Here is a 21,302-nt window from a genome sequence, read left to right on the forward strand (position 1 = left end):
GGCATTGAATCGTTTTACATAGTACTTGCAGTTAGACAAGATCTATGATGTATTTTCAAACACACATGGATACTATTTTTTTTTATTATTTGTTAGGGTGGCCTTCAGCAGTTACACCGGCAGCAAATAGTAATCATATAATATCATATCAAATCAAGCAAACCTCAGTAAGCAATTTGGTTCAACGTATCGTAGTGCAATCATCATCAGGAATCAATGGCCATCGTGTAAATTTTACACCCATGCCTTACCCGGGACTCGAACCCAGAACCCCTCGCACCGTAAGCCGGTGTGCATCCGACTACGCTACGGAGGTCGGCACACATGGATCCTTATTACAATATAAATTATAATTCTGACTCAGCCCTGAATGGCTAACTTGACAGATGCTTTCAGAAGCTTCTATGGAGATTTTTTCTTGAAGCACTTTATTGAAGCGTTTTCTCGCCCCATACCTACTTGTTTAACCAGGTGATTTTTTTTTAGAATAACTCATGAAATTTGTGACTAATATATATTAATCGATAATTATTGTTTATCAGGCTAGGCTTGTAGTCTGCAGTATCGTCAAAATTAAGGGAATTTTTGTTGTAGTTTCGATTGACATTAGTATAACCATCTTTAGGAAAACAGCTGCGTAGTTGGCAACGTTGACAAGGCCACATTTCCCATACCTGGATACAATCCACAAGCCTGGATACAGTCCACAAGCCGTGATAATTAATAAAATAACTGTGAATGCCTTGTTAAAAATATGTGTGTAAGACCACCAGGATTTCCCACCACCTGTTCAGGGATGTAATGCGCGAGCTAGCACGAGAGAACAAAATGGTTATGTTCACAAGGTTTTATAGCGCAGAGATCCGAGTGCCACAGTACAAACGCGTGCGGGGACGCACCACAACGCCGAAATACCACAACGCCGAACGTACAATAACGCCGAAAACCATAACGCCGAATGCCAAATTGACTACAACGCCGACGGCTAGAAAACTGCTGTGTACTACAACGCCGAATAACCACAACGCCGAAATACATTAACTCCGAAAAATGACATTGCAGGACTGCCACAAAGGTTAGGTTAGGTAAGGTATAGCACACAAATTCATTCAGTTGTTTTTCATTTTGCTCCTGTGGCTCCCCTCCCCGCAGCAACATTTTTCGGCGTTACTGTATTTCGTCCTTGTGGTACACAGCAGTTTTCTAGCTGTCGGCGTTGCGGTCAATTTGGCATTCGGCGTTATGGTATTCGGCGTTGTGGTATTTCGGCGTTGTGGTAACGACCCCTAACGTGCGTGAGCGTGGTGTGCCTAGTGTAAGTTTACAGGCCAGTGTAACTGAGGCTTCCGGCGAAGTGCGTGAGAGTGCGTCGCGAACAAGGTGTGCCAACTGTTACGTCTTTGGGCACTGCTCTTTCTCGCAACGAGCGGGCTATTATAGGGCTGTCTGTTCAGGGAATGGGTACGGACTGCATGCGTATTTGGACGTAACTATCAGAAATTCCATAAACTCACCACTCAAGATTTCTTCAATTTTCTTCATGATTTCTTTTAATGAAAATATTTTCCCCACACTTGTAAATACCGAAGCTAATCGTTCACTAAACAGCTAGAAGTTTTCGGGAATTTATGTGACAAATTCCCGATATTTTCTACCCACATAGCTGAGTGCCGCGGTGTAAATATCAGTGTAGCAAATAGAGAAGTGCTGTACTCTTGCAAAACTATTGATTGCATTTTAAAATTTGACAGGTTTTCTTGGAATTGGCATTTTATAGTTTGGCTATATTTTAGGCACCGACCTTTTGGGAAAACCCCTCATTGCGCTGAGCGTGCGTAGCTATGATTTGCTCTTTAGCGAAAATTAAATTGACACAAAGTTAGATTCTCCTGCAGTCTTTGCTGGTGCTGTCAACGATGCTAGACTGTACATATGGTTGTTTCTTCGTGTTCAATCATATGCAGTGTGGTAAGAGACCCCCTAATTACTTATCTGGTGAACTGCTAGACACAAACTTTTAAACAGCAGAAATGAATTTTTAATAAAATTGGTTTCGTTACTTTTCAACATAGAAACAGCTCATAACCGGCATTGCTACAACAACGATTTAAGATTGAAACTCCTCTTGTCACCATCAGAATTGTTTTCTGCAGTGAGGTTGATACCGAAGTATTCCAGACAGTACTACTTTCTCAAAACTCTGAGAGCAAAATTGCTGTACTCATTCCATGTAGAGTATTAGAAATGACAGTATAATTCCACTGGTACTATTTTCTGCTGGTAGTATTCCGTGCTGGTCGTTTTCCTCCTGATTCAAGGAGGAATGGGAAAATTGTCCTATTTAATGCTAGCCCCTGTCACAATAGCAATTGTCGCATTGGCACCGTGCCGCAGCAAGGATGCAAGGGCTGTGTGTTTTAATACTCCTAATGTAAAGAAATATTTAAAAAAAAATTAAATTTAAATGATCTTGACATGAAATAAAACTTAAAACCATTTTTACGAGCATAGTGTTACGAACGTGGGAGGCAAGACTGCGACACGCGCCAGGCACGTGACTACCTTGCGTACCCGCACTGCCACTGACGTCACGCGCGCATACCTTCGGGGATTACAGCGGCCCGCTGCCCCTGCTCCCTCCTTCCTCGGCGCTGTCATCCTCCCCTTAATGGCCTGGGAATATCACGGGCTTACAGACGCAGCGGCGCGGAGAAAATATTTTCCTGTTACTGATAATGCAAATGTGGTGCCTCCCAGCCAAGTAAAGGCCAGTTCCGTGGGCGTTTTTGACGATGTCGTTTGCGAGAAGCAAGGCACAATAGAAGAGTGCTTTTCCATGGGAAGACCCGCAAAAATAGACTGCATTTACCTGTGTCAGACAAACAACAGGATTCCGAATAATTTACTGCGTGACAATACAAATGTCATCGTGTTTTGCAGCATTGATGGTCTTAGTTATCATCACTCTTACTAGACCATGTAAACAGCCACACGATGTTTAAGGAATTCAAAACATGTGCTGCTTGTGCTGGGAAAACGAGTATGGATTCCTAGTTATAGTCAATGACTGGCCTCAATACAAGGGCATGTAGATCTGGTCTCGATCAGTTTACTGTCGAACATGAGTCATAGCATTTCGAAATCCCGTGCTAGTAGTTGTGCTCCGAGTCCCGAATGCACGCTGTACTCCAGTCTCACGCCGAACTCTGGAAATATATTTACCTACTTGGCAAAAAAAGTAGAAAGTGTGAAAAACGAATAACTAGAGTACTGTTGTCAACGATCAGCAAGTGGAGACATTGGATTCTCGAATTCGAAGTATGAAATGCACAAAGGCGCGACGATTAGAGGGCGTTCCAATGTAGACACAGCACTAACTCACTTGGCAACGAAAATAGATCTAGCTTAACACAAAAAGAATGTGATTGGCATGTGTAGTGAATAAATAGATAAAGTTCATGCAGACGAATGAATTATATCAAAGAAAGCCATTCGACATATTTTTGGCCAGTACAATGTCGCACTTGACCAGTGACCTGTAGTCCCTTTTTAAGACTATTTATTGTGTGCTTTCACAACATATATCTACCTAATAAAATATTGATTACAAAACATTTGTTTTACCTTTCCACAGTTTTATACAAACATACTCATAATAGTTCAAAAAATTTCATGTTAGGTCTCAGCATAATTAGTGATGCGGTAAAGAGTCAGGCTCGCTTTTCAGACATCCTGGGTTTTATCCCAGCTGCTTCTATTGGGATGTTTTTACCCATAGTGGTTTTCTTCCTATAACTCCTCTTTCATCTCAGGAAACTGCTAGTCAGTTTCCCAATATGTACCGTCCCCATTTCTCGCACTGCTTGGTGCTAGTTGATGCGTCAATTGCTGCAAGCACCAACAAACTTTGCTTAATTACAATGACTTACCCAGATACTGGTGCAATATCGTTCATGTTGTCGATGAAGTAGCCATCATCATCACCCCAGAAATTTTCCTCCGTCAGTGCTTGTGTCACGACCAAGCACGTTATAATTGTGTAAGAATTCCTGAAAAAAAGATAAAAGCATTTACTACTTACTGCCATAGAGATCACTCAGTTACTTGGCAGGCCATCTGTGGAATGACATAGCAGACTCCCTTCGGCAGAGCACACCGATCGCTGTGTTGTGCTGCTTCACAAGACACAGTCAGCTGGAACCTTGCCGCATTAACACAGGTGTCACTACCCAGGCAACTACATACATGAACTATTATGTACGTTATTTTTACGAATGTGAACTGATTTATTATATTTATGGCTAGCATTAAGTTTTTATTATGTTAGTTATCAAGTTTCTTTAATTGTTTTCTAAAGCGTGGTTAAGATAATATTCAGTGTTAATCTGATATTTAAATTTTTGTAATATAAAAAAAACACGAAAAAAATTGAAAACCAGCCTAGTGCTGAATTTTGTTCGTGTATAAATAAATAAAATAAATAAATATGTAAACTTCTGAGTTGACGATAGTTTTGGGGTCTATGGACCATGAAACGAAAAACTAGGTAGGTACCGTCAGTTGGATTTTGAAGAGTTGTAACATGGTTTAACATTTTTTTTTGTCTTGGGCCAAAGTTACCCTCAAAGGGCCAATGTTACCCCAACTGACGGTACCTACCTATATAAAAAATTTCCGAAAGTTGCACCATGGTAACCGCTACCATAATTAGTACTTCTTAGAAATCTACCTAAAAAGCCTAATAATTTACTTTACAAACATTTCCTTTTTCTTTCCACTTAATAAATGAATGGTTTTGTGGAATTAATTTATCTAATCAAAACTGTCGAACTATATCAAAATATAAAAGGAGTAAATAAAATTATTAACTTTGGGCATACTTACAAAGTATGACACATATGAGTCCGGTTTGGACAAAGAATAGTACGTATGAGGAATCTGAAAACTATAATTTGTACATTAAAAATAAATCGGGTTTCAAATAACCCTATTATGACATTAATGGGTTTTCGTATATAAAAATAATACTTTTCATAAAAGTGCCTTTGTTAGCAAATTTCAAAACCTGAAAACGTTATTTTAATACTATCATTTATGCTTTTTAGCTCAATTTGGACATATTTTTTTTTAGTATTAAAAGGGTTCTTGGCACATCATAATTAATATTATTAAAGCTCAGTTAAAATTAAAAGAATAATTTTAAAGGGAATAAAATATGGTTATATAGATAATTTAAATAGAATTTATTTGAACGGAAAACTTAGAAAATTTCTTTAATTATGAATATTTCCAAAATACGATTAACTGATAATGATAAAAAAAACTGATTTTGTGAATTTTTTTTGAAGTGACAACGTCTAATAAATCGATAAACGCAGGCTGCACACACGAAAAAGTGTCCCGTTACGCACATTGTCCCGTTTCGCTGTATCCCGTTACGCTCATTTTATATTGCTCTTTGCTAACCTGAACCTCCTAGCATTGCGACCGAGTCCGTGGCGTAATTCTGTTTTCATGCATTTCAATGTAACATTTTCATTCTCTTTGCTAACCCGTTCCTCCTAGCATTGCTGCAGAGTCCGTGGCGCAAATATATTATTTTTGACTGCATCTTTGTGTTGGGTAAGCCATTTTCCTTCACATCATCCTTGAAACACTCCCATTCGTTTCCTACTTTTCCTATCATCGTCCTATCCTTAACAGAATAACACAGATTGGAAGAAGTTAAATAGCAAACATGTATAAAAGTTATAGTTAAAATAATCTCTTCGTTAAAGTAAAAAACATATTTGAATTAATGAGTGCAAATAAAAGTAAATTTATCAATTAAATTGTAGATTTCATTTCACTCCTTCTTTGTATCCATACAAAATAGTGATAATTCAATCAAAATGATTCAAATTTATTCATAAAAGTACCTATGCAATCATTTCATCAATGTTTTGTTATGACGTTACGTTAAACTATCGTCCGTAAACCGACTTTACAGACAACCAATCTTTTTTACGTTTTATCAGTGACTTCTTTTTTCTGCAATGCATATTTTGAATTCAACTGTGAAAAATGCAATAATGAGTTTACGTAAGTTATAGTGTTACTTATGAAATCACAACTCACAATACAAAAGTTAAAACTAAAAAATGCAGAATATTTTAAAATTTAATAACGTAGATATAATTTTTTTTTTATTGAAAAATGCGTTAAAGGAATAATTATTCACAGACAGTTACACAAATGCTTGTTCATATACAAACGCAGATACAAAGCCTTAGGAAGTGACCTTAAAACTATTGCTATTAAGTATTTATGTATATTAATCTGTTTCGGTTAAATTGATTGATGAGATAAACGTGAAAATGTATAATTTATAAACTGGTTTCCCTGAATTCCTTATCAAGATAATGCTCGAGAAAAATGAGGTATTTTAAAGTCTTCCTTGGAAAACATATTTAACCCATTTTCACTTGCTGGAAACACAACAAAAAATTAACAAAAAAATAAACATTATAAAATTTTGGACGCTAGTTTTAAGGACTGACAGAATATACATAATTTTTGATCAATTAAGATTAAAAAAAAATAATTATTTAAATCATATGTTGGTTCAGATCATGTACATTTCTTATGGTTCTCAGAATAGTGTATACGAAAATAACCGAAATAAACATATTTTAGACAGACATAGACAATCTATTTATAGATATGTCTTTAAAGACATAAACCAGAAAAAAAAAATCAAGAAACATTTGTCAGGAAAAAGTGTTATTTTTCATCTGATGTAATAATTGAAATTACAAGTCAGAATATTAGACCAAAATTTACAACCCGCTAAAAAATAATAAAAAAATAAGAAAAGGATGCAAAAATGGATTTTATTAAATTTTTAAGAAATAAATTAGTATATAATACCGAAGTAAGTTTTTTGAATGTTCCGATATAAAAATAGCTCACATAAATTTAAAATTTAGTACACTACTCGTAATCTTAGCTAATCTCGCATGTTTGTGTATACCTAAACATATTTACTGAGGAATACAGTTATTAACACATGTGGTTAAGGTAGATTATATAGTGACGATAAAAAAAATTGGTTCTTAAAACTTTATTTTAATAACGTTAGAATTCTCAACAAACTTCTCTTTATCTCATATTGACGATGATATTGCAAAGAAACATATAATTACCCATTTAGTGTTTGTATGCAATGTATTTTTAAGCTGAAATGCGAAGAGATATCTCATTCTTTTAATTAACAATGCAGATTTAAAAATTTGTTCACAAGTTCAAGTTGTCTCCGTAATTAAAGCATTAAAACAATTTTGAGGGTTTACGTATAACAGTGCAATAAAAAACCAGTAAATTTGATAATTAAAAAAATATATTTTAATTTTTCAAAAATAATATATATATATATTAATTTTTCAAAAATTTATATATATATATATATATATATATATATATATATATATATATACATATATATATATATACACACACACACACACGCGCGTTTTTTTTATTGTAAGCATGCAAGGCATTTTTAAAATATCTTTATGGTGTTAATTGTGTTTTCGAAAAAGAAATTTATTGTTTTCACCATTTCGAAGGAAAAAATTCCAAAGAAGCAGACTGAAGAAATTTATTATTATGATCGTGTTACTAAATAGAGTGTTTAGGTTGCGAATTGTCATTCGAAATGGAAAAAAAAAATATCGCGATGTACAAACAAGAGCACAACCACCCAAAAATCAGTTGAAAAACAGACAGTTGCAGGCCAACACGTACATGGAACCACGTGGCTCAGCGCAAACAGGAGAGGTGTACCTACCAGCAGTGAGGTCTCGCCATGTCCGCAGCTCGTCTGGCGAGGCAGTGAGCCAGGCCCCAGGCGGCGAGGTCATCACACAGAGGCGCCATTCATGCAGCTTCACCCAGCTGCTTCCACAGAGCCTCCACTTCGGCCTCTGCTCGCACGTGTTCCAAGGCCGCATGCCTGACGCCAACTGTTAGCCCCTTTGGCCTCTGCTTGCACGTGTTCCAAGGCCACATGCCTGACGCCAACCATTAGCCCCTTTGGCCTCTGCTTGCACGTGTTCCAAGGCCACATGCCTGACGCCAACCATTAGCCCCTTTGGCCTCTGCTCGCACGTGTTCCAAGGCCGCATGCCTGACGCCAACTGTTAGCCCCTTTGGCCTCTGCTCACACGTGTTCCAAGGCCACATGCCTGACGCCAACTGTTAGCGCCTTAGGCCTCTTTTCGGACATGTTCCAAAGCCACCTGCCTGATGCCAACTGTTAGCCCCTTTGGCCTCTGCTCACACGTGTTCCAAGGTCACATGCCTGACGCCAACTGTTAGCCCCTTAGGCCTCTTTTCGGACATGTTCCAAAGCCACCTGCCTGATGCCAACTGTTAGCCCCTTTGGCCTCTGCTTGCACGTGTTCCAAGGCCACATGCCTGACGCCAACCATTAGCCCCTTTGGCCTCTGCTCACACGTGTTCCAAGGTCACATGCCTGACGCCAACTGTTAGCCCCTTAGGCCTCTTTTCGGACATGTTCCAAAGCCACCTGCCTGATGCCAACTGTTAGCCCCTTTAGCCTCTGCTTGCACGTGTTCCAAGGCCACATGCCTGACGCCAACCATTAGCCCCTTTGGCCTCTGCTCACACGTGTTCCAAGGTCACATGCCTGACGCCAACTGTTAGCTCCTTAGGCCTCTTTTCGGACATGTTCCAAAGCCACCTGCCTGATGCCAACTGTTAGCCCCTTTGGCCTCAGCTCGCACGTGTTCCAAGGCCACATGCCTGACGCAAACTGTTAGCCCCTTTGGCCTCTGCTCACACGTGTTCCAAGGCCACATGCCTGACGCCAACTGTTAGCCCCTTAGGCCTCTTTTCGGACATGTTCCAAAGCCACCTGCCTGATGCCAACTGTTAGCCCCTTTGGCCTTTGCTTGCACGTGTTCCAAGGCCACATGCCTGACGCCAACTTTTAGCCCCCTTGGCCTCTATTCGGACATGTTCCAAAGCCACATGCCTGACTCCAACTGTTAGCCCCTTTGGTCTCTGATTGCACGTGTTCCAAGGCCACATGCCCGTCGCCAACTGTTAGCCCCTTTGGCCTCTGCTCGGACATGTTCCAAGGCCACATGCCTGACACAAACATTTAGCCCCTTAGGGTCTCTGCTCGTCCGTGTTCCAAGGCCACATGCCTGATCCCAACTGTTTGCCCCTTTGGACTCTGCACGCACGTGTTCCAAGGCCACATGCCTCATGCCAATTGTTAGCCCCTTTTGCCTCTTTTCGGACATGTTCCAAGGCCACATGCCTGACGCCAACTGTTAGCCCGTTTGGCCTCTTTTCGGACATGTTCCAAGGCCACATGCCCGTCGCCAAGTGTTAGCCCCTTTGGCCTCTGCTCGGACATGTTCCAAGGCCACATGCCTGACACAAACATTTAGCCCCTTAGGGTCTCTGCTCGTCCGTATTCCAAGGCCACATGCCTGATCCCAACTGTTTGCCCCTTTGGACTCTGCACGCACGTGTTCCAAGGCCACATGCCTCATGCCAATTGTTAGCCCCTTTTGCCTCTTTTCGGACATGTTCCAAGGCCACATGCCTGACACAAACATTTAGCCCCTTTGGACTCTGCACGCACGTGTTCCAAGGCCACATGCCTCATGCCAACTGTTAGCGCCTTTTGCCTCTTCTCGGACATGTTCCAAGGCCACATGCCTGACACCAACTGTAAGCCCCTTTGGCCTCTTTTCGGACATGTTCCAAGGCCACATGCCTGACGCCAACTGTTAGCCCCTTTGGCCTCTTTTCGGACATGTTCCAAGGCCACATGCCTGACACAAACATTTAGCCCCTTTGGACTCTGCACGCACGTGTTTCAAGGCCACATGCCTCATGCCAACTGTTAGCCCCTTTTGCCTCTTTTCGGACATGTTCCAAGGCCACATGCCTGACGCCAACTGTTAGCCCCTTTGGCCTCTTTTCGGACATGTTCCAAAGCCACATGCCTGACGCCAACTGTTAGCCCCTTTGGCCTCTTCTCGGACATGAACCAAGGCCACATGCCTGACACCAACTGTAAGCCCCTTTGGCCTCTTTTCGGACATGTTCCAAGGCCACATGCCTGACGCCAACTGTTAGCCCCTTTGGCCTCTTTTCGGACATGTTCCAAGGCCACATGCCTGACGCCAACTGTTAGCCCCTTTGGCCTCTTTTCGGACATGTTCCAAGGCAACATGCCTGACACAAACTGTTAGCCCCTTTGGCCTCTTTTCGGACATGTTCCAAGGCCACATGCCTGACGCCAACTGTTAGCCCCTTTGGCCTCTTTTCGGACATGTTCCAAGGCAACATGCCTGACGCCAACTGTTAGCCCCTTTGGCCTCTTTTCGGACATGTTCCAAGGCCACATTCCTGACACCAACTGTTAGCCCCTTTGGCCTCTTTTCGGACATGTTCCAAGGCCACATGCCTGACGCCAACTGTTAGCCCCTTTTCGGACATGTTCCAAGGCCACATTCCTGACGCCAACTGTTAGCCCCTTTGGCCTCTTCTCGGACATGTTCCAAGGCCACATGCCTGACGCCAACTGTTAGCCCCTTTGGCCTCTTTTCGGACAAGTTCCAAGGCCACATGCCTGACGCCAACTGTTAGCTCCTTTGGCCTCTTTTCGGACATGTTTTAAGGTCACATGCCTCATGCCAACTGTTAGCCCCTTTTGCCTCTTTTCGGACATGTTCCAAGGCCACATGCCTGACGCCAACTGTTAGCCCCTTTGGCCTCTTTTCGGACATGTTCCAAAGCCACATGCCTGACGCCAACTGTTAGCCCCTTTGGCCTCTTCTCGGACATGATCCAAGGCCACATGCCTGACACCAACTGTAAGCCCCTTTGGCCTCTTTTCGGACATGTTCCAAGGCCACATGCCTGACGCCAACTGTTAGCCCCTTTGGCCTCTTTTCGGACATGTTCCAAGGCCACATGCCTGACGCCAACTGTTAGCCCCTTTGGCCTCTTTTCGGACATGTTCCAAGGCCACATGCCTGACACAAACAGTTAGCCCCTTTGGCCTCTTTTCGGACATGTTCCAAGGCCACATGCCTGACGCCAACTGTTAGCCCCTTTGGCCTCTTTTCGGACATGTTCCAAGGCAACATGCCTGACGCCAACTGTTAGCCCCTTTGGCCTCTTTTCGGACATGTTCCAAGGCCACATGCCTGACACCAACTGTTAGCCCCTTTGGCCTCTTTTCGGACATGTTCCAAGGCCACATGCCTGACGCCAACTGTTAGCCCCTTTTCGGACATGTTCCAAGGCCACATGCCTGACGCCAACTGTTAGCCCCTTTGGCCTCTTCTCGGACATGTTCCAAATCCACATGCCTGACGCCAACTTTTAGCCCCTTTGGCCTCTTTTCGGACATGTTCCAAGGCCACATGCCTGACGCCAACTGTTTGCCCCTTTGGCCTCTTCTCGGACATGTTCCAAGGCGACATGCCTGACACCAACTGTTAGCCCCTTTGGCCTCTTTTTGGACATGTTCCAAGGCCACATGCCTGACGCCAACTGTTAGCCCCTTTGGCCTCTTCTCGGACATGTTCCAAGGCCACATGCCTGACGCCACCTGTTAGTCCCTTTGGCCTCTTTTCGGACATGTTCCAAGGCCACATGCCTGACGCCAACTGTTAGCCTTTTTGGCCTCTTTTTGGACATGTTCCAAGGCCACATGCCTGACGCCAACTGTTAGCCCCTTTGGCCTCTTTTCGGACATGTTCCAAGGCAACATGCCTGACGCCAACTGTTAGCCCCTTTGGCCTCTTTTCGGACATGTTCCAAGGCCACATGCCTGACACCAACTGTTAGCCCCTTTGGCCTCTTTTCGGACATGTTCCAAGGCCACATGCCTGACGCCAACTGTTAGCCCCTTTTCGGACATGTTCCAAGGCCACATGCCTGACGCCAACTGTTAGCCCCTTTGGCCTCTTCTCGGACATGTTCCAAGGCCACATGCCTGACGCCAACTTTTAGCCCCTTTGGCCTCTTCTCGGACATGTTCCAAGGCCACATGCCTGACGCCAACTGTTAGTCCCTTTGGCCTCTTTTCGGACAAGTTCCAAGGCCACATGCCTGACGCCAACTGTTAGCTCCTTTGGCCTCTTTTCGGACATGTTTTAAGGCCACATGCCTCATGCCAACTGTTAGCCCCTTTTGCCTCTTTTCGGACATGTTCCAAGGCCACATGCCTGACGCCAACTGTTAGCCCCTTTGGCCTCTTTTCGGACATGTTCCAAAGCCACATGCCTGACGCCAACTGTTAGCCCCTTTGGCCTCTTCTCGGACATGATCCAAGGCCACATGCCTGACACCAACTGTAAGCCCCTTTGGCCTCTTTTCGGACATGTTCCAAGGCCACATGCCTGACGCCAACTGTTAGCCCCTTTGGCCTCTTTTCGGACATGTTCCAAAGCCACATGCCTGACGCCAACTGTTAGCCCCTTTGGCCTCTTTTCGGACATGTTCCAAGGCCACATGCCTGACACAAACTGTTAGCCCCTTTGGCCTCTTTTCGGACATGTTCCAAGGCCACATGCTTGACGCCAACTGTTAGCCCCTTTGGCCTCTTTTCGGACATGTTCCAAGGCAACATGCCTGACGCCAACTGTTAGCCCCTTTGGCCTCTTTTCGGACATGTTCCAAGGCCACATGCCTGACACCAACTGTTAGCCCCTTTGGCCTCTTTTCGGACATGTTCCAAGGCCACATGCCTGACGCCAACTGTTAGCCCCTTTTCGGACATGTTCCAAGGCCACATGCCTGACGCTAACTGTTAGCCCCTTTGGCCTCTTCTCGGACATGTTCCAAGGCCACATGCCTGACGCCAACTTTTAGCCCCTTTGGCCTCTTCTCGGACATGTTCCAAGGCCACATGCCTGACGCCAACTGTTAGCCCCTTTGGCCTCTTTTCGGACAAGTTCCAAGGCCACATGCCTGACGCCAACTGTTAGCTCCTTTGGCCTCTTTTCGGACATGTTTTAAGGCCACATGCCTGACGCCAACTGTTAGCCCCTTTGGCCTCTTCTCAGACATGTTCCAAGGCCACATGCCTGACCCCAACTATTAGCCCCTTTGGCCTCTTTTTGGACATGTTCCAAGGCAACATGCCTGACGCCAACTGTTAGCCCCTTCGGCCTCTTTTCGGTCATGTTCCAAGGCCACATGCCTGACGCCAACTGTTAGCCCCTTTGGCCTCTTTTCGGACATGTTCCAAGGCCACATGCCTGACGCCAACTGTTAGCCCCTTTGGCCTCTTTTTGGACATGTTCCAAGGCAACATGCCTGACGCCAACTGTTAGCCCCTTTGGCCTCTTTTCGGACATGTTCCAAGGCCACATGCCTGACGCCAACTGTTAGCCCCTTTGGCCTCTTCTCGGACATGTTCCAAGGCCACATGCCTGACGCCAAATGTTAGCCCCTTTGGCCTCTTTTCGGACATGTTCCAAGGCCACATGCCTGACGCCAACTGTTAGCCCCTTTGACCTCTTTTCGGACATGTTCCAAGGCCACATGCCTGACGCCAACTGTTTGCCCCTTTGGCCTCTTCTCGGACATGTTCCAAGGCGACATGCCTGACACCAACTGTTAGCCCCTTTGGCCTCTTCTCAGACATGTTCCAAGGCCACATGCCTGACGCCAACTGTTAGCCCCTTTGGCCTCTTCTCAGACATGTTCCAAGGCCACATGCCTGACGCCAACTGTTAGCCCCTTTGGCCTCTTCTCCGACATGTTCCAAGGCCACGTGCCTGACGCCAACTGTTAGCCCCTTTGGCCTCTTCTCGGACATGTTCCAAGGCCACGTGCCTGACACCAACTGTAAGCCCCTTTGGCCTCTTTTCGGACATGTTCCAAGGCCACATGCCTGACGCCAACTGTTAGCCCCTTTGGCCTCTTTTCGGACATGTTCCAAGGCCACATGCCTGACGCCAACTGTTAGCCCCTTTGGCCTCTTTTCGGACATGTTTCAAGGCCACATGCCTGACGCCAACTGTTAGCCCCTTTGGCCTCTTCTCGGACATGTTCCAAGGCCACATGCCTGATGCCAACTGTTAGCCCCTTTGGCCTCTTCTCGGACATGTTCCAAGGCCACATGCCTGACGCCAACTGTTAGCCCCTTTGGCCTCTTTTCGGACATGTTCCAAGGCCACATGCCTGACGCCAACTGTTAGCCCCTTTGGCCTCTTTTCGGACATGTTCCAAGGCCACATGCCTGACGCCAACTGTTAGCCCCTTTGGCCTCTTTTCGGACATGTTCCAAGGCCACATGCCTGACGCCAACTGTTAGCCCCTTTGGCCTCTTCTCGAACATGTTCCAAGGCCACATGCCTGACTACAACTGTTAGCCCCTTTGGCCTCTTTTCGGACATGTTCCAAGGCCACATGCCTGACGCCAACTGTTTGCCCCTTTGGCCTCTTCTCGGACATGTTCCAAGGCCACATGCCTGACGCCAACTGTTAGCCCCTTTGCCCTCTTTTCGGACATGTTCCAAGGCCACATGCCTGATGCCAACTGTTAGCCCCTTTGGCCTCTTTTCGGACATGTTCCAAGGCCACATGCCTGACGCCAACTGTTAGCCCCTTTGGCCTCTTTTCGGACATGTTTCAAGGCCACATGCCTGACGCCAACTGTTAGCCCCTTTGGCCTCTTCTCAGACATGTTCCAAGGCCACATGCCTGACGCCAACTGTTAGCCCCTTTGGCCTCTTCTCGGACATGTTCCAAGGCCACATGCCTGACGCCAACTGTTAGCCCCTTTGGCCTCTTCTCGGACATGTTCCAAGGCCACATGCCTGACACCAACTGTAAGCCCCTTTGGCCTCTTTTCGGACATGTTCCAAGGCCACATGCCTGACGCCAACTGTTAGCCCCTTTGGCCTCTTTTCGGACATGTTCCAAGGCCACATGCCTGACGCCAACTGTTAGCCCCTTTGGCCTCTTTTCGTACATGTTCCAAGGCCACATGCCTGACGCCAACTGTTAGCCCCTTTGGCCTCTTTTCGGACATGTTCCAAGGCCACATACCTGACGCCAACGCTTAGCCCCTTTGGCCTCTTTTCGGACATGTTCCAAGGCCACATGCCTGACGCCAACTGTTAGCCCCTTTGGCCTCTTCTCGGACATGTTCCAAGGCCACATGCCTGACGCCAACTGTTAGCCCCTTTGGCCTCTTTTCGGACTTGTTCCAAGGCCACATGCCTGACTACAACTGTTAGCCCCTTTGGCCTCTTCTCAGACATGTTCCAAGGCCACATGCCTGACGCCAACTGTTAGCCCGTTTGGCCTCTTTTCGGACATGTTCCAAGGCCACATGCCTGACGCCACCTGTTAGTCCCTTTGGCCTCTTTTCGGACATGTTCCAAGGCCACATGCCTGACGCCAACTGTTAGCCCCTTTGGCCTCTTCTTGGACATGTTCCAAGGTCACATGCCTGACCCCAACTATTAGCCCCTTTGGCCTCTTTTCGGACATGTTCCAAGGCCACATGCCTGACGCCAACTGTTTGCCCCTTTGGCCTCTTCTCAGACATGTTCCAAGGCCACATGCCTGACGCCAACTGTTAGCCCCTTTGCCCTCTTTTCGGACATGTTCCAAGGCCACATGCCTGATGCCAACTGTTAGCCCCTTTGGCCTCTTTTCGGACATGTTCCAAGGCCACATGCCTGACGCCAACTGTTAGCCCCTTTGGCCTCTTCTCGGACATGTTCCAAGGCCACATGCCTGACGCCACCTGTTAGTCCCTTTGGCCTCTTCTCGGACATGTTCCAAGGTCACATGTCTGACCCTAACTATTAGCCCCTTTGGCTTCTTTTCGGACATGTTCCAAGGCCACATGCCTGACGCCAACTGTTTGCCCCTTTGGCCTCTTCTCAGACATGTTCCAAGGCCACATGCCTGACGCCAACTGTTAGCCCCTTTGGCCTCTTTTCGGACATGTTCCAAGGCCACATGCCTGATGCCAACTGTTAGCCCCTTTGGCCTCTTTTCGGACATGTTCCAAGGCCACATGCCTGACGCCAACTGTTAGACCTTATGCGAGTTGTCGATGTCTTTCACGTTTTCACTCTCCCTGCATTGGTCTCTTTTCGGTCTCGATGTGGAATCTTGGACATTTCAGTTTCGATGTGTGAAATTAGTAGAGACCTGCAAATTTCGCGGATATTTTCGTGATATGCTACAATTTAAATAATTATACCTTAGCCTTCACTGTTAATCTGGAGTAATGCGGGCCAATTAGAGACCCTCGCTCAAAGAAGTGTCGAATCACAGACACTCGGTCGAGACGACTCACAAGTCAGCAGCCAATGAACAGGTGACATTTGCCCGAGTGTGTAGAGTGTAGTAGAGTCTATCCTGGAGGTCATTGAATCCGCGAATTTGGCAGGTATCTAGAAATTAGGTATACATGTCAAATTCACTTATCAAACACAAAAAATTACTGAGGTTTTTTTTCAATATAACCATAATAAATTCTTAATTAAGATTGTCAGTTTGTGATTCCCTCAAATTAACTATACCTACGATCGTGTAATATAAGTACATATAAATAAAGTGCAGCCTGCGTTTGCTTGCAGAATTGAAAAGTAGTCGATCGATTGACGTCACATTTCAATGGCCAACATAATAAAAATTTCCAAAAATAAATCCATACATTTTCCGGGAAGCCCATAATCTTCAAAGTAAAGAGCATGAATTTTGATATTATAGTGTTCGGTTAAAAATAAACATATATGGGTCTGACATTTTTAGATAAAATGTTGTTATTAGAATATTTATATGTTAGTAGAATAGGAAACTATTTCCGGCGCCTTGCTTCTGGCTGTGGTGATGCTTCTGGCTGTGGTGACAGTGGTGCCGACCGCCATCTTGGATTGTGACGTACTGTGGCCATCTTGGATGACCTTTACCTTCACATTTGATCTTGAACTTTGACCTTGACCTTTGACTATGATCCCATCGATCATCTTGAATCCAAAATTTTATTTTTAAAACTTTACACTCCTTTGGAATTGAATACCCCACTTCTTAATGTTGCCATTTTCGTTACGGCAACAATTTGAAAATTTATAATTTTAATGCTAGAAAATAGGGAAAAAAATTAAAATTTTTAAAAAAATGAATCAAGTTTTAATAATATATTAATAAATAACACTGTTTAAATTTTCTTTACAGCCACCATTTTGAAAATCGGCAATTATTATCAGAGAATTTTGGGAAAAATTTAAATTATATAAAAAATAATAAAAATTTAAACAAAAACACTTTGACATATTGGATTATAATATCACGGCGACCATCTTGAAAATCTGTAATATTTATGCTAGAAAATCGGGGAAAAATTTAATATTTACAAAAAAAATTCTCAAACTATAAAAAAAATTTAAAATAAACACTGACATCCTTGGTTTAATCACGGCAAGGGCAAACAAATAAATAAAAAACGGCGACGGATCTTTCCACCACGGAAACCACCGGCAGACTGACCTCTCACCACTAATGCCAAGGTACATATATCGTCATCTAGTATGATGTCATGTCCACCATATTCAGAGTAACTACATATTTTACTACGCACATTTAACGAAAACACATATTCAACTAAAGAAAAAAAAACATAGTGTACAGACTGAACACACAGTACACACAATTCACGCATTGGACATGCAATGGAAATACAGTACACAAAATGGGCATGTAATGTACACACAATACATGCAATGCACACACAATGGACACACAGTACACACAATGGGCATGCAATGGACAAACAGTATACACAATGAACACACACACAATACACACACAGGACACACATTTGACTAAAATAAAGCTCAATTAGAAGCACAATCAATGAAAAGGAAGCAAAAACAACCAAAAGGAAGCACAATCAACGAAAAGAAAGCATAATCGGAAGCACATTTGACAAAGAGGAAGCTCGATCAACAAAAATGAAGCACAATTGGAAGCACAATCAACGAAAAGTAAGCACAATCGGAAGCACATTTGACCTAGAGGAAGCTCAATCGACAAAAAGGAAGCACAATTGGAAGCTCAAACAATGAAAAAGGAAGCACAATCAGAAGCACAATCAACGAAAAGTATCCGATAATACAGGCTTGGCTAAATACATTTAACGAAAAGGAAGTATATTTTCACGAACATTCAACTCAGTAGGATGTGATCGCCAATTTTACGATAGGATATAACTTAATGCCTTCATCAGTCATTGGCTCCAAATATAATTGGGTCGAACAGTCATTGTCTCCAACAGCCATTGGCTCCAACAGTCATTGGCTCCAACAGTATTTGGCTCCAACGATCATTGGCACCAAACGACATAATACCTTGTATATGTAAAATGACAAAACACGATATAAAATGTGTGTCGAAATAATTTTGTTTCACACTTTTCATGTAGAAAGTAAAGTTACAAGAAATGAAAAAGTTTCAATTTTAACGAACACACAACAATTTTAAGTATATCATGCATATTAATTTTAATGCAGTCAACTAAATTACTAAACACTTTCATGTTGAAATCATATAAAGAAAGTTTTATTTTCTGTGGACTTTAAGCTAACCTACAACACATCGCATAATTTGTGAATCTAAATATAGGCCTATGTCACATCATTTCTCTACCTATATGAACAATGGTACAGCCAGTTGATAAATTAATATTCACATTAAATAACCTTATTTACATCCAAGCAATGATGGAAAATGGTTGAGCACATAAACAATAATTAAAACATCATAATTAAAACGGGCCACAATAGCAATGTCCTAAACTGTGTCCGAAGGACACTCGTCGCTGATTGGTCCACGTGACCCTCTGACGTCATGCGTCAAGTGGGCGAAGGTCCGAACCTACCTGGTCCGAAGACATTCGTCAATTTGAACTTTTTGTCCCAACCTGTGTACTTCGGACACAGAAAAAGAACAGAACACTCACGATATTTGAATTTCCGGTTCCCGTTTGAAAACGTGCTGTTGGTTTTTGTTAAATATCTGAATAAACATATAATATTGAACTCCCACAACTTTCATAAGTTCAATATCAAACTACAAAGCATGAAAACAATAAACAAAAACATTTGGTTTGGCACATTTAATGCGCTATGGTGACAACTTTAGAAATCAATACATTCGGACATCGGACATCGCAATTGTGGACAGGGCAGTTTTCGGTGAGACAATGTGATGTCACTCACATTTGGATAAGGACACGGACCACGCACAGGTTCGGACTATTGTAGACGGGCTCTTAGAAATCTTCCACAGATATTCAAATACGGCCAGTGCTCTGGTATTTCTTTCACAGAATCATCCATACCAGTTACTAGCTGCCATGGAAGACCTTCCAAGGAAACTTCCATCGTCTGATAGGACCTTTAATCAATATTGAATAAACTCACCTGCACTCAGGTTTGGTTAGCAACTTATTTACATAATTCACACTAATAGAATAGTCACCATTTCTTTTAATTTATCACAAAAAGGCACAAGCGTTAACAAATCCAATAAATTTTCCGCCATTAATGTTTTTCTTTAGTTTAAAACTAATCCTACCGCATCGAAAGAAATTAATCGATGCATTGTTAAACATCGAAAGTAATCTATGCATCGTATTGATTCCAGTGATGCCAGCTCCTACAGGACGTTCCCCCTATTACCAGCTTCAAATCCCCCTAGATTTAGATTAAAAACCCTTCAAGTTTTCATTATACACCCTGTTTGAGAGCTAAAATTATTTTCCATCGAAACCTTACATTTCTTTATATTTCTGCCCAAACACAGCATAATAATTTTGAAAAATAACATTCAGTATCTACAATTTTATATATGTACGAGTTTAATTTCGGTTTAAACAATATTTGTTTACTAACCTTGAAGTTCTGGATCGGTCTCCCAACATTTCGTATATTTGTGCTAATAATTTTTTTTTTTGGCATCCTGGAAAAGATTTGAACACGAATAATGAATTATTATTATTGTTTTTTTTTTATTCCTTGGCACCACAGAAAAACATGAACGACTTACTTTGCAATCCAATAAAACTTGCGAGTACACAACAAACTAACGGACACAACATCAACCAGACAACTTACAATGTGAAAATGTTGAACTTAAAAATAAAAACGGAATTCTCTTGACTAGCAAGTTGTTGTTGTTCGTTGTGCGAAATTCAGCCACAAGCGCCACTTGTGTTGCTGTTAATTTTTCACTTTATTCAAGATATACACTTTAATTTCACGCCCTCAAAAAAATTATTAAATAATGTATCCGCTAAAAAATCCCCCTAAATAAATGTACACCCTAACAAAACACCATTATATCTTGGTTCCCCCTAAATTTGGGGGGGGGGGGAACCCCTTAATTAGCATCCCTGATTGATTCGATGCATCAAATAGAAAACATCGATGTTTTTGATACATCGATGTATATCGAACATCGCTAGTCTGAAGCAAGGAGCATGTAAGAAGATCTGGAGTGGACATGTGTAGGGCGAGAGCGAAGCCAGCCGGTTGCGAAGAAGGGTTGAAAAGAAAGAGGAAGAGAGCGTATTTCTACTGCAAACAAAGCCCCAGCCCACTTGCCCTTGAGGTTTGAGTGTCGCTGGTGTGCGGCTACAATGGTGATTTCCTGTAGCGCATATGGCTGTACAAATCGATGGAATTCCAAGCCGGATGGCGTTGCTTTTCACATGTATTAATGATTTTTTTTTTTTTCATTTGTTAACTAAATTAATTCCCAAAACTTTTGAAGCATCAGAAAAAAGTGGCAAATGTTTTAAACAGAAGTAACTAATCTTCGAACTTTTCGAAAAACCTAAGAAAACTATTTAACAAAGGGAAGTTGTTTCAGTTGTAAGTATAATTCTTTACTGTTTTCATAGATTTCCAAAACGTGACGATCAACGACAGATCTGAGAAAAAGCGACAAAGCGGAAAAATTGGACTGCGTCTCCGAACCATGCATTGTGTACAGTGCATTTTGAAGACAAACGGGTCTTAATAAGCGAAAATCGAACTCGATTAAAGGATGATATGGTGTTCGGTATATTAAGGTTACCCTCAAAGGAACGGTTTCACAATGCTTTTAAGATATTAGTTACATCCCAACATAAGTTTAAAACATTTCTCTTAAGAGTGTGCTTCGTAGCATTAAAAGACGTGCCTTAATTATTTTGCAAATTTATCATTGTTATGGTGACGATGTCTGGGGTTTTC

The 21,302-nt window shown here is 43.1% G+C and overlaps 1 protein-coding gene across 4 annotated transcripts in view; it reads right to left on the reverse strand.

The window, feature by feature from the left end:
• The window catches only part of LOC134538541 (collagen and calcium-binding EGF domain-containing protein 1-like), a 43,494-nt gene that overhangs the window by 20,173 nt on the left and 2,019 nt on the right, over positions 1-21,302 (reverse strand). For 2 of the 4 annotated variants that reach the window (XM_063379955.1, XM_063379956.1), the window contains exons 2-3: positions 19,959-20,025; positions 3,930-4,049 (exon numbers count right to left, since the gene is read on the reverse strand). In XM_063379955.1, coding sequence (XP_063236025.1) covers positions 3,930-4,049; positions 19,959-19,987 — 149 coding nt within the window. In that variant the 5' untranslated portion in view covers positions 19,988-20,025. Of the gene's footprint in view, positions 1-3,929; positions 4,050-7,828; positions 9,772-19,958; positions 20,026-21,302 lie in introns of those variants that run through there. The other 2 variants (XM_063379954.1, XM_063379957.1) reach the window with 2 other exon arrangements.

This window comes from Bacillus rossius, chromosome 13 (genome assembly GCF_032445375.1).
Source record: "Bacillus rossius redtenbacheri isolate Brsri chromosome 13, Brsri_v3, whole genome shotgun sequence".
In the NCBI taxonomy this organism is placed as follows: domain Eukaryota; kingdom Metazoa; phylum Arthropoda; class Insecta; order Phasmatodea; family Bacillidae; genus Bacillus; species Bacillus rossius.